Here is a 13,430-nt window from a genome sequence, read left to right on the forward strand (position 1 = left end):
GCAACTGCAATTCTCCTGTAAACCTCCATTTCAAGCAGTGCCATAGGAAACTGACATTGCTCTTCTGAATTTTTGAAATATCTCTACCTTTTTCAGAAGTGTAAAGAAGATGTTGTCAAACTAATACATTATCTATGTATCAGGAAGGAAACAATGGGGCTCCACCTATAGCATTTAGACAAAAGGCTGTCACAAGATTGATGTAATCTGAGAAGACAACTAGTTATTCTTTTATATACACATTTCCAAAGAATTCTTTCCTGAAACTGTTCGATTATCATTCGAAGTTTTCACAATTACCCCCACTGTTATATTCCAAGTGGAAAAGAAGCAAACAGTGCAACAAATCTATAGATTATAAGATCATACCAAACTTTGTTTGTTCTGTGACATACAGAGACAATCTAAAAGATCACCAGCAGTGAAGACAAGAAAACACTGTAACTAGCAATTACAACCATGAATTTTCAAAACAATGTGAGTGCTATTTTTTCTTAAATCACACTGTGGCTAAACACTTCCAACAGTCCACATCACAGCCTTGCCAATCTCATGATTTGTTTTTCTCTTTCTTTTTCTCTCCCTTTTAAAAATTGAAAGACCTGTCTGAAAACAAAACAACTGTTGGATGTTTAACAGGTACTTTTAAACATAGTAAATACTAGTCTCTCATATTATAGTCTGAGGTTGGAAACATAACAGTAGCTGTCTCCTGTATTCATCTGGTTACACAAAATGTCCAACTGCACCTCTCAGAATGCAGGGAAAGCCTTACTTTACAAGAAGAGCAATACTGCCTAGTCTTTGCCATCAGCAGGGAGAGGGTCTCATGTATGAAACAAGATACAACATATACAGGAGAATTCAAAGTCTCAAGGAGACTGGCTAAAGACCAGCAGGAATTTCAGATTCAAGTTGGATTAGGAAGGAAACATGCAGATTTTTTCCTTTCATTACCCAAGTCTTTTATTAGGCTTGTAACACACACGTTCATTTCAGAAATATTTTAAATCTTGTATAAAAGTGGCTTGGAGTGATTTTGTAATAACTGAGTAGTATTAAAACATTTCTTACACAAGGCTGTGAGCTAATTCTATAAACCAGAGTAACTGGAAAACTTCAGTGGCAATCCTAATTTCCCAGTACGTCCTCCTGCTCATATCAAACAATCTCAGGCTTCCACAGATGAAATAAGAACCTTTCTCTCACAACCAAGTAAACTTCTTGCAGTGAGACAAGAGGCTCTACAGCACAAAACAGGATCCCCAAGAACTCTGCAAATCCTCACACCTGGTCATTCTCAATTCAGTTCTTTTATATTCGGTAGTTACTCCTAAAATCATCTATTGGTCTACTTGTTTATTTACACAAAATAAAGAAGCTGTTCTGTAAGTAATGCTGTCTTTCCTTGAGAAGACATATATTCACTGAAACGAGTCTCAATTGAATATTATCTTTTGATAAGCTGAATATTCATTCAAATCTGAAATTATTTACAAAGCAGTTTCAGTAACTGATACCAAGCTTTCAATATAGTTTTAAAAGTACGGCCATCAGGAGCAGTGGTCAAATTTATTAAATGTGAAATATTTTAGATAAGCAGTGCTGATTGTTTCCCACAGCAAGCTGTACTAGGACTCATGCTATTTGACCTATTCATAAGTGATGTGAAAATGGGAATTAACAGAAACAAAAATCTGCTAATGATATTCATTAACTGAGAGAAGCAAAGAGACGGGCAGACTGATAGAAATTATGGAAGGACTTATGAGACAAACTGCTTGGACAGTAAAACAGAAGATGAAAATCTACAGTGTTACATACAAGGGGAAAACAAAGAATCCTGACTTTCCATACAAAACAAGAAGAGCAAACCAGTGCCAATAAAGGCATAATCTTAGCATTACAAACAGTTCATGCTTGCTACTCTGTGATTGCTACTAAACTTTGAGGTAGCTAAATGTCAGAAATTATTAAGTAGAGCACAAAAAGCTTCCTGAATTAACTGTATAAAAAATAACCTGCATTTCTATATTAAATTTTGCAGGCAGTACACTTCCTGTGCACCCTCTTCCCCTAAAAAAAGGATACAGGACTGAAATGCTGCCCAGGCAAGTTGTCAAGAATGCCAAGGGGCATCTGTACAAGACATGATCAAGTAATCCAAGGACTCTTCCTTTTGGAAGAGAGGTAATTGAAGATTTACTGTGAAGGCAACAGATAATGACTGAAGTCCATAATGTCAGGAGTAGTCTCAAGCTGTGTAAGGAACAAGGTAGGGTTTATCTAGTGAAGGTAAAAATTACCATGTTCAATTCAAGCAAAAGAATGTGGTGCTGGACAGAGTTGAAGAAATCCTGCCAGCTGGGTGTTGTGCATGCAAGTTTATGTGTGCTTAAAGCAAGAGTGCAAATGTTCACAGAAGATAAATCTACTGAGGCATTAGGGGTTAGCAATACAGATAGCAATTCTGGCACAGGAAGGCTAAGCAGAATTTTTGATCTCTTGTTACCCAGGGTCACCAATTTAAAAACATTTATTCTTTTTAGCTGCAGTTTAGCATCTGACTAAATTACTAATGAAGCCAGAAAATAGCTCTACTACTTTCATTAACAATAACCTTTGTGCAGAAATATTTCTAGGTGAAATACCGACCAAAAAAACAATTCATCAAATGGCTACTCTGGGCATGTCACAGAAGAAAAGGAGACAATATCAAGGCTGGACAGCATTTTAATTGCAGGTCTCCCTGCAATACATTTTCACACTGAATTACATGTATATTTATTCAGCACCTGAGAAAAAAACTCCTTCCAAAAGTATGTAAACATATGTATAGCCCAAAAATTTCAACCTGACCTAATTTTTCCAAATACGAAATATATTGAACCATTCTTCTACATACAGGGTTCTTCAGGTGCACAACATGGTACATTAGCACTCGTCTGTCAATAAGCTACAGATAAATAAGGTAATTGGTCACACTCACCTAAATATGGAATTGTAGGAACCATTTTTAAGCTTCTGATGTACTCTCGTGTCCTTTTATAATTATCTTCCTTAGACAGTAAATAGTCTAACTTCTCAAAGGTGGTCTTGTCTTTCCGATTCAAAAGCTACAGAGAAAATGGAGATCATAAAATTTTCAAAGACAAATCCACACAAAACTAACAGTCAGCAACTTGTTGAATTGCCAGAGTAAAGGAGAACATAGTCTAGTTAAGATTAAATTCATCATCATCATCCAAAGCAGCACAATGTTTGAAAACATGCTACCTGTTTTAAAAAAAGGCCATTTAGTGTAGGTCTTAAGCTATGAAAAAACATGACCACTATTTCTGACTAATTTGTCAGTGATTCTCATATCACTAAGTAAGTTTCGAATAACCTCAGCAATATTACATTTTTAGAGAGAAAGTATGTTATAATACAGTCATGAACATTCTCATAACTTAGCAGAGATGCTAAAAATCCTCTAGACTTAAGAGTACAAAGAGCAATGGAAAATCCTCTAAACAAATGCAAACTGTGCCATTTCAACAGTACCTTATTAAAAGTATGACAAAACTTTTCAGAAAAAAGTATATGGAAAGTAAATTATTGTGCTATTAAATCCATGTTTTCTATTTATTAGACTTATTACAGAAATCTAGAAAAAACATTTAGGAATGCAAAAATCCTAGTCAAAGGGGCCTGAAAAGTAAACATAAAATACACAACTGTAGCTATCAGAACACATTTTCTGTTTCAGCTGTTTTAAGAAACCCCAGCAATATTTTTAAGATGGTCTTAAAAGCCAGTTGAGTTGGGAGTGAGTGGAGAATTACGGCACTGTACACTGGCTTCTTGCATGTGTCCTTTCTGACAACAGACAGCTGCTCCATAGCACATTCTTTCATATACCTTTTCCTCTGGAAAATTCCAGTTCTTGTACTGCCTAGCTTTTAAGTCTAGTTAATAAAAAAACATAGAAAGGATAAAAATGAATATATCAAAATAATTTTGTTGTTTTCTTTTTAGCAGCACTGAGAATTGCTTGAGGTCCTGCCACTGTAATGTATTGTATTTTGGAACTACTGTGCCTACAAAGAGCCTGGCACCTCTTTAGGTCTAAGTCAAATCAGTCACATACTTCATTTGACACATGAGCAATTCTCCCTATTTATTTCCAGCTTCATCGAGCTGCTCAAAACATCAGGCATTTGCTTTTTTATTAGATTATAACCTCATTCTGAGCAATTAAATCATAGAATAGTTACAAGCATTTTAAAAGCTTGATAAACCTATCCAAGACTTAAGGTCTGAACTATAAGACTTATAAGGTCTGAACAGTCAATGTGATTCATGGTGTGTGGAATGGATGAGAATTACCCAAAGCTTTGTATAGTTAAACATTACATGGAGTAGAAATAACCTATAGTTGTGTATTCCTCTTTAAAGAAATATTTAAATTTACTCTAAGTTTGGCAAAGAAATTCTACCTTCCAGAGATGGAGTTTCTGAAAATAGAATTATCAATGCTTTTAATTTCTAACATAAATAAAAACTGAAATTCATCACACAATAATCACAACATTAATGCTTGTATATTTGTAACATGCCTTTTTCCTTCCTTTTAGGTAATGTATTAAATCATATGCTATGTTTTGGATAAGGGGACACTGAAACACGCTGTGTACAAGAGTGTTCTAAGATTACTTATCAACAGAAGTTTTCTTGAGCATACAACCAGTGGCTTCTAGAACACACAGGGAAACAGGAAATTTACAGGAAAATAGATGCAGCCAAAACTCTATTTTTCACAAAACATGTAACAGACCACTGCTTCTGCTACAGTACCACAAAAACAAGAACATAAAAGCGTATTCCTCTAGAGTTTACAATATGACAAATCCCAAAGAACCTCAGAATTCATACAAGACAGAAGGGACAAGGGTCAAGGCAACACTTACAGCCCAAGTTTTGGTCAGCCTGAAGATAGGTGCGCTCTGCAGTGCGGACACCACAGACATAAGAGAATGAAGATTGTTCAGTTCTAGAAGCTTCTGAAAAAAGGGAATAAGAGCTTTTAGCACATTGGAAAGGGAAGCAGGATTAATTAATATAAAAGTTGCCTTAATAAACCATTATTTTTTCATTAATAAAATACAAAGTTTTCATCTATGACTGCAGACAAAATATTATCCCAATGCTCTCATGTGCAAGATTCTTAAGACCACTTTAAGAGCTGCTAATTTTACAAGTATACCCATCAATATAATAGGCATTTCAGTTTCGAGAATACAAACAGTACTTGATTTCAGTTTGTTATTTTCTAAGGCTATTCCTTCAGGAACAGAAAATAGGAAGAAGGTATTTGATGCATTGTTCTTGAAAAAAGTAATGTAATTTTAGAAATCAAATATTTAATCAAGCAAAAACATTACACGAAGATGCTGACAACCCGCTCAGAATTAACACAACTTTTACCTTTGTAATCTGTTGTATAGGAAAAATTTACCTCACTTCAATGTATTTTGAATTTATTCTGCGTGTTGACAATTATTCAAAACACACTGATCTCAGGCAAGCAATACTTTGGAATAAAACTGTCAAGATGATAATGCTTGCTACAACCAGCATAAAAATGTAAAATAGAAAAATGAGAACTGTGTCACGTAGTTTCTTTGTAAAGCTTAATAAGAGGCTGGATTCATCCTTGACTGATCCATTTACTCACTGCTCAGAAGCATTTAAGGAAGATCTGGACTTTATGGAGGGAAAAGCAGGAAAAGCAAAAAAGCAAGAGAAGGAAAGAGGGCAGTGTACCCCCTCATGCAGGCTAAAAATACCCCAAACACCACAACTCTTATTTCTAAGAACAACCGAGGACCTCCAAGTCAAACATTCTTCTATTACTTGGACTATTTTTTTGTTCCAGTAACTTACTCAGATAAATTTTCCTCTAAAAGTACAAAACTGCTAAGTAAATTGATTGGAAATATCCACAATAGAAAAATTGTTTTGTACTACATGGAAAATATTAATTACCTACACACATATGCAATTTCACACATACAAAATTCGCACTTGGGACTTTGATCCAAGTGCTGTGTCACTCAGTGTCACATAAAACAGAATAACTGCAGGTCGTGAAAGTGATAAATATTGTAAAATTTGTTTGTTTTAAAGTTAAGTGTAAAATGCAGTGCTCAAACTCAATAAAATAACGGAACTTTAAACAGCAGTGCTTTATACCAGCAACTACATATTGCAAGCAGGAATACAAGTCTCACAATAGCTATTTTAGAAGCAAGGAATTTCTTTTCATAAAAGTTAAGTTTTAAAATGGTGGGAGACAAAAACCAGAAACATTTACAACTACATTTGATGTTGTCAACACACAATTAGCCATCAACAACTCAAACCACTTTTAAACTTGGTAGGTAGAGGTACAACATGAGTCACACCGAACTGGGTAGGTTCATCTAACCAAGTAGAAATGAACAGTTCTCGTTCCTTTCCTTTATCTTAATCATGTAGTACAACATAACAGATGTGCTAAAACAGAATTGTTACCCTCTGCAATCCAACAAGGGCTCACAGGAATAGTGCAGAAACAAACACGAAGGAATTAAGGTTTTGAATGATAGTGAAAGAAATCTGCACTTACTTTAGCTATTTTCACAAAGTGGCTCAGTATTTCTGCCCTTATTTTTAAGGTCTGTGCTGTTAATATTTCTCGTACAACCCAAAAACTGACCTATAAAGTAAACACATACAACTTTAATTTATTACCAAAAAAATGGACTTTATTAGTCTATTAGATGAAATATTTGCAAACTCTCACAATGCTCCAGAAGAAAACAGGGTAAAGAAAGAAAAGATTTCTGATCCCATGAATTCTCATCTGTATCACTGCAATTGCCCTGAAGCATTACCAGCATAAGAGGTAGAGAAGTGAGACAACACCAAGATAACTGAATGTGCAAGTGAGAGACCCAGAAAAAAGGAAAAAATATTGCTAATGTTGCACCACAGCAAAACAAATCAGGAACTGATAATTAGGAACAAGTGGTCTAGAGGAACAACATGAAAATCTGGACAAAGCAATTGAAAACAGGAGGTGTAATTTAAAAATCTTAATCCTCATTTGGAAAAACAGGTTTTAATTCACATGAGTAGTTCTGTTTAACTTTATACTTAAAGACAACTGTCAAACAGTACCTGTTCATCACAGTAATCAAATTATATACCTGGTTAAATCTCCTAGTAAAGGCAACAATATTTGGAGCAAGGGTGTGTTTTTCTCTCTTATTCCATCCACAGCTGGCTAGTTCCTAGGAAACACATTTAAAAATTGCCTTAAAAAACAGAAATGAGTTCTCCTTAACACAAATTCTAAATCACTCTTCTGTTTTTTAGAACCAGAAGTCTCAATTTCAATCAAAATGTTGTTCAACTTTCCAAATGTACACTACTAATTTCAGACACCTTCATAGGAAAAGGCAGAGTCGGCCAAAGAGAATTCTGCCTCTGAAAAGCACTTTGTAATGCTGATAAATGGAACACACTCTAGAGATCTGTACATGCCTGTGTGAGCAGCAGGAAAAGCATTTCCAGCTCCAAACACATTTTGAATCCCCATCTCCAGCACTTAAAACTTCTGCAGATAAAAATGCCAATTTGCATCTGTCAGGACACAGATTCTCCACATGAAAAGTCCATGTCTGGTCTTATGATACTAGGAATCATATGTTTATGTGGGAAAAAACCTCAGATATTCTACAAGGGACAGCAGAACTTACCTTTGTTAGAAAAGTAGAAGAGATCAGCAACTAAGGATATTGAGCAATTGCAAGAGGGAAAAATCCTGTGTATGGCAAAATCATTTGACTAGGTTTAAATTCAGACTGAATAGGAAGGTTGATAAAAGAGAGTGATTCAAAATGTCCCTGTGTGTTCGAGAATTACACTTCGTCTTTTTATTTTTATTTTTTTTTGCATGGAGGAATGCTGGCGGTTTCCTCAGTGCGCACAGTCAGAGGAAACATTCCCATCAAGTGTGCAAAACCCTGAAATTTGTGGAGATTGCAATTTCAGGACTTGAAAAAAATCTAAATGAAGTCACATAGAAATCTAAAATGTAAGCATAATTATTTCTGCTGGAGAACAAAGAATTGCTAACTAGACATCCTCTTTCTAAGCTCTGCAAAGTAAAATGTAGATGTGTTTCTTAGTAATAGCTGTCGAAGAGCAGGAAAAAGCCTCAGCAAATACCACACTTAAAGGATGTTTGTGTGTTTGAGATAAGACTTAGCAACCAAAACTCTAAAATCTTAGGTATTTCCATCCATGCATAAGGTCATGTTAAAATAATAAAACCTTAAATTTCAACTAGAAAATGTTAACTTTCTTAGTCTAATAACTTATCTAATAGCAAGGGAGAGTTTAATGACAAATACACAGACTATTTCTTGCTTTAAAACCTAGTTCTACAGTTGGCAGAATTTCAGGATAGAAACAGTTTGTTTCTTTTTGGCAAACAAACTATATTGATGATTCCAATAAAATGAAAATCAGAAGGCACAATTAACAACTAATAGTTCATGGTAACTGCTACATATTCAAAGATCTATATTCTAGCAGAAGCTGGAAATACAAGTTTTCCTTCTGATCACTCCTCAGTGAGTTATATCTACTTGCCAGAGTAGCACTTCAGGGAATTTCATTTCCAAAAGGCAAAATGAAGCAATTACAAAGAAAAAGAAGAAAATCAAATCAATTGTTTTGGGATATTTTTTGATATAAAATTCTATGGCACATGTTTCATAGCAACTAAAGTAAATTCAAAATTTGCTTTAAAAATGAACATCTATAGTTTTGTATTTTGTTTTTTAGTTCATTCATCTCCTCAGAGTATGACACTACCTCTGCTTTTGGCAAAGGTAGTTAGAATAAAAAAAACCCTGTTTTGTTCTGATATTTGTTGAAACAAAACTTCCTCACAGAAAAGTATCCATGTATCAATTTGTACATATTGAAAATTTTTTGCTAGCAGATTTTTCTATAGGCATTGTTAATTTCTTATTGCATTATTTGTTTGCCATTTTCTTCCCCACAGGAAAGAAAATTCTCCCCAACTGCCTGGAGCACACGTAATTTCAGAAGCATGAAAGCATTTTCAGCTATAAAACTGTCTTGGTGTTCTTGGGGAAAAAAAAGGAATTATCTGACAGGAAGGACAGACAACAGATAGACAATTTTTTTATTTCCTTCCTATATTTTCTCAAAATAGAAGTCTGCTAATCTCTCTGAACTACTGCAATAAATGATGACTTGTTCTGTTAGTGACCTAATTAGGTGGCTGGACCTTCCACTAAAAACCTTCTAAACTTGACTGCCCCTACTGACATCAGAAATTCAGTTCTGCTGACATTATGGGGGAGCATGGGATGCCCTTCATAAAACCATGATATTCCAAACTTAGGACAAGAAGACAACGAGCCACAATGGATATATGGTCTTATAGCCAAAACACCTGAAGCAAGAGTCACATGACTCTCGTACCTTTTGCAGCAAATGAATTTATCATATTTTACGCAAATTTGTCATATTCTGACAACTACTTTTATTCTTCATTTCTCAAGTTCTTACTACTGATTTTCACACATCTTTGTTAACTTTGACTGCTTTTCCTCAACAGGCCTCAGGTTCCCTTATACGTCTTTCTAAAAAGGTTAAAATCTTAAAAGACTAACTTCTAAGGGTTTGGGCTAATTTAATCCCAGCATTTATTATTCTGAATCTTAAAATTAAGAAGCTTATAAAGCAGTTGATGCAGTCTAAAATTGAGATTATGGCCAGAGGCAGGAGTCAAAAGTCTGAAATCAGATATGAATTGAAAAACAGCAGCAGAAGTGAGAATAAAGAACTTTTACACTTGATAAACTCATCCTGGAAACACTCCACTCAATGCAAGACAAGAGGACTTCCAGAAAAGCATAATTATCCCCTTTGGCAACAGATGACAAACCAAAGTAACTCATGCTGGATTACAGATCCACAGTACTAATAGGGAATATACTTAGAAAAACATTAGTGCAGTGCAAGAAAGTGAGCATTTTTGAACAAAAAAAGCATTCTTTGAATCGTCACATTTCCTCAGGCACTGATTTCCAAAGATGGTTCAAGAAAACCTACCTCAGGCTGTATAGCTTTAAATACTGGCATATCCATCAATGTTATCTGGCTCTGAAATGAAGACAGAATTTTACATCATGTAATATGAAGAGCTAACAATGACGTTTTTCTATCTGCCCTTCAGTAACTACAAACCATACACATATTTCTTACTAACCGGAACTAGCCTATGCTAGGGTCTCTTAAAGACTTAAAAAAATGCAAAGCAAAACAAATATGCTGTGTCAGGTCAGTACTACATGATTAAATCCCAAGACAGGATTATCTTATTGAAGTTGATAAAGTCAGAAATTTGTTTTCAAAAACACTGGAGGTTTATTTAAAAGCTGGGGTTTTTTTAAGAAAAAATATTTCATATATTTTTAGTACTCTGCAACCCTGAGTATTATACAAGCTTAAATGCAAAAATAACATTTCTACTTACAGCAAACTCCTCAGGAGTTACCTTCAACACATCAAATACAACTGCATCGTAGCTTTTATTGGCATAATCTGAACTTCGCCCTTCCAGGGAATCTGAGCTGCTACTACCCTAAAAAGAAAAAATAGTAGGCTTATCTGCAGAATGATTAATTAAATCTCAAAATGGCTGACTCCATTTTGATGGCGTATTACATTGCTCTGAACTCACCAATAATACATGGCTGCTCTAAGTTACAGAGTAACAGGTCAAAAGCGCCATTTAAAATGAAACAAAATGAGTAATCATTAACAACAACAATAAAAAACATGGCTGGGAACACCAAAAACCATGGAGCGCTCTATAATTACTCTCTTGCCATGTTAGTTCTTTTTCTTACAAATGGTGTAGTATGCGACTAGTAGTGGGAAGGGCTTCTGTGAAAGCTGAAACAAGCCAAAATTTCTATTTTGATACAGGAGCTAATAAAACCCAACGAACTGTACCTCTGGAGTGGCAGAGGTGACCATCACACTGGCCATGAAGTCATTCCTTTTATACATGCTCTCCACACGGTGCAGGAAGTTTCAGCTCAGCCAGCACTGGTTGAAAACAGAAATTCCTGCAAAGCAAATCATTTGTGGAATAAATAAAATTTATTAAAAAACCCAAAATGCACACAGAAAATAACCCAGCAATACAAGATATTTCATTTTCCTACTCAGAGCAAAGGACTTAGGAAACAAGATTTATCTTAGGAGATAGATGCTCTTTTCTTTTCCAGGTACCACCTGCGGAGGAGTACAATTGAATACTGCTAAAGCCATGCCAAGTCCTTACCCTTACCTCCACTCAACTCCAGAAATGCAGGTGGAAAAAAGTGTATTATTTGTCATTCATGTTGAATTAAGTTCTATATAAAAGTCCCTCCCAGGCAGGACAAAGTCTCAGAAACTGCAGGCTACCACAAACTGCTTACAGAACTAGCAAGTCAGCTCAAGCTCTGATTCTCTTTAACTGAGCAAACAGCATGGTTGTGTCATCATTTCCCACAGCACACATGGATGAGCCCATGGCAGGCACTGCCACTGATTCCTGTAAATGGACTCTTTCATCAAAAGCTGTAGTTGCTCATATGTGCAGCAAGGGAAACTGCCACATCTCCCTCTGCATCCTCATGTTCCCTCCCACAACACTGATCGCACCAACAGAAATATCCTGAAAAAACTAAACAGCTAAGAATAAAAATATCCTCTTATTTTACTCTCTTTCGAAAGATGAAGTCTTCACTTCTCATTCCTACAACGACAAACAATTCTCCCCAGGATCTTGCATGAAACAAGTCACTAATTTTGCTTCAAATAACGCCAAGATGTTCTCTGCTAAACAAGGCAACAGTCAATTTCCTTTATATTTTTTGCTGATAAGGTTAACTCATTTTGAGCACTAACAGGCTGCTAAGTATTTCTAGGTCTGGAGTTGCTCTTCTCAACAGTCCTTACAATCCTGAAGTGGAAAGTAATTCTGTAGATGTAATTTCTTTAACATGTGGCATTCACATTAAGGCCACAAAAATATTCTTGTGGCTTCCATCCCTGCCTTTCTGAATAGGTTCTCCAGGGCATGAGGAATCAATAACGATGTGAAAGGGGAAAGAAAAATCCCATATGTGAACTTGTATCATGCCCAAGTTCAGTTTTACACAAGTTTCAATGTTCATTATATCAAACTGAGACAAAAATGCTTTAATACCTAAACCCAAAAGCACTAATATACTTTTGCCTTTCAACATTCAGCACATACACAAATCTTGCAAGGCTAGAAACTTTCATTCTAGACATGAGCAAAATAGATTCCCCTCGCCTTACCCCCTCCCCCCAAAATGTTCCAAATATAACACAAGCATTTAAAATGCACTGCTTTTTCCTATGTGCAAAGATTTCTTCAAGATTCACATCTATGAAAAAATGCTTCTCTAGACACCACTTGTTTTGCTACCTTCATGAAAGTCATAGGAAGCAATTATCCTTTTTAGTCAAGTGCACTTGATCATTTGAAGTGTTTCCCCACCTGCAGAAAGCATCACTCTGCACACAAAGTAACACAGGAGCTAATACTATGGCCATGGTATAAAGAGGCTGTCAAACAACATAAAGATAATAAATAAAAATAATATTCCCCTGTACTTGCCATATTTCACACCAACAAGATTGAAAAGAAATTTCTCAAATCCCAGAAATTATCAAAGGCCCAAAATGTTGGCAATAAAATATAAGAAGTCACTTAAATGACATATAACCTCTTTTCAGCGCTTTTGATTCATACAATTTCTTTCAACTTGCTCAGGTTAATCATCAAAATGATGCATTACACAAACACTGTTAAAAATCAAATCTAAGGAAAGACCTTATCTGTTTGCACAGAAGGTTCACAGGCACACTGCAGTAGATCTCCTTCATAGGCTGTCAGAAGCAAAGTGGATAAATCAGGATGCAACAGACACCAGAGTTTGTCTGTTCTTCTTTGCCAATTTGACAAACCCATTTAGATATGGAGCACTCTCTGAAGCAAAACTGAAGACAGTCCAAAAACAACTGGAAAAAAACCCCAAAAATACCACCATCAAAACCAAGCACAGAAGCAAACCTTAGAGCCATTATTTTACCAGCATTTGTCAAATCTTGTTATCTATGCCACAGAAGCAACATTCTTTGAAAGCAAAATGCAAATTTTATATTGCTGTTAGTAACACGCATGTAATGCAGTCAAAGTGCCCGTAAGTTCAGTCTCAGCACTAGTTACCAAACTCACAAGAAAGCCACTGAGACACTTAAGTACAGAAAACCAC

The 13,430-nt window shown here is 35.5% G+C and overlaps 1 protein-coding gene across 11 annotated transcripts in view; it reads right to left on the bottom strand.

The window, feature by feature from the left end:
- Positions 1 to 13,430, bottom strand: part of RALGPS1 (Ral GEF with PH domain and SH3 binding motif 1) — a 75,234-nt gene that overhangs the window by 56,872 nt on the left and 4,932 nt on the right. For 10 of the 11 annotated variants that reach the window (XR_004061230.1, XR_004061229.1, XM_030961711.1 and 7 more), the window contains exons 3-10: positions 12,989 to 13,176; positions 11,089 to 11,204; positions 10,607 to 10,714; positions 10,183 to 10,233; positions 7,236 to 7,319; positions 6,653 to 6,742; positions 4,953 to 5,045; positions 2,990 to 3,116 (exon numbers count right to left, since the gene is read on the bottom strand). Coding sequence is in view for 9 of the 11 variants with exons in the window: in XM_030961711.1 (XP_030817571.1) it covers positions 2,990 to 3,116; positions 4,953 to 5,045; positions 6,653 to 6,742; positions 7,236 to 7,319; positions 10,183 to 10,233; positions 10,607 to 10,714; positions 11,089 to 11,145 (610 nt within the window). In the remaining 2 variants the exon portion in view is untranslated. The remainder of the gene's footprint in view (positions 1 to 2,989; positions 3,117 to 4,952; positions 5,046 to 6,652; positions 6,743 to 7,235; positions 7,320 to 10,182; positions 10,234 to 10,606; positions 10,715 to 11,088; positions 11,205 to 12,988; positions 13,177 to 13,430) is intronic. The other variant, XM_030961709.1, reaches the window with a different exon arrangement.

This window comes from Camarhynchus parvulus, chromosome 17, assembly GCF_901933205.1.
Source record: "Camarhynchus parvulus chromosome 17, STF_HiC, whole genome shotgun sequence".
Taxonomy (NCBI): domain Eukaryota; kingdom Metazoa; phylum Chordata; class Aves; order Passeriformes; family Thraupidae; genus Camarhynchus; species Camarhynchus parvulus.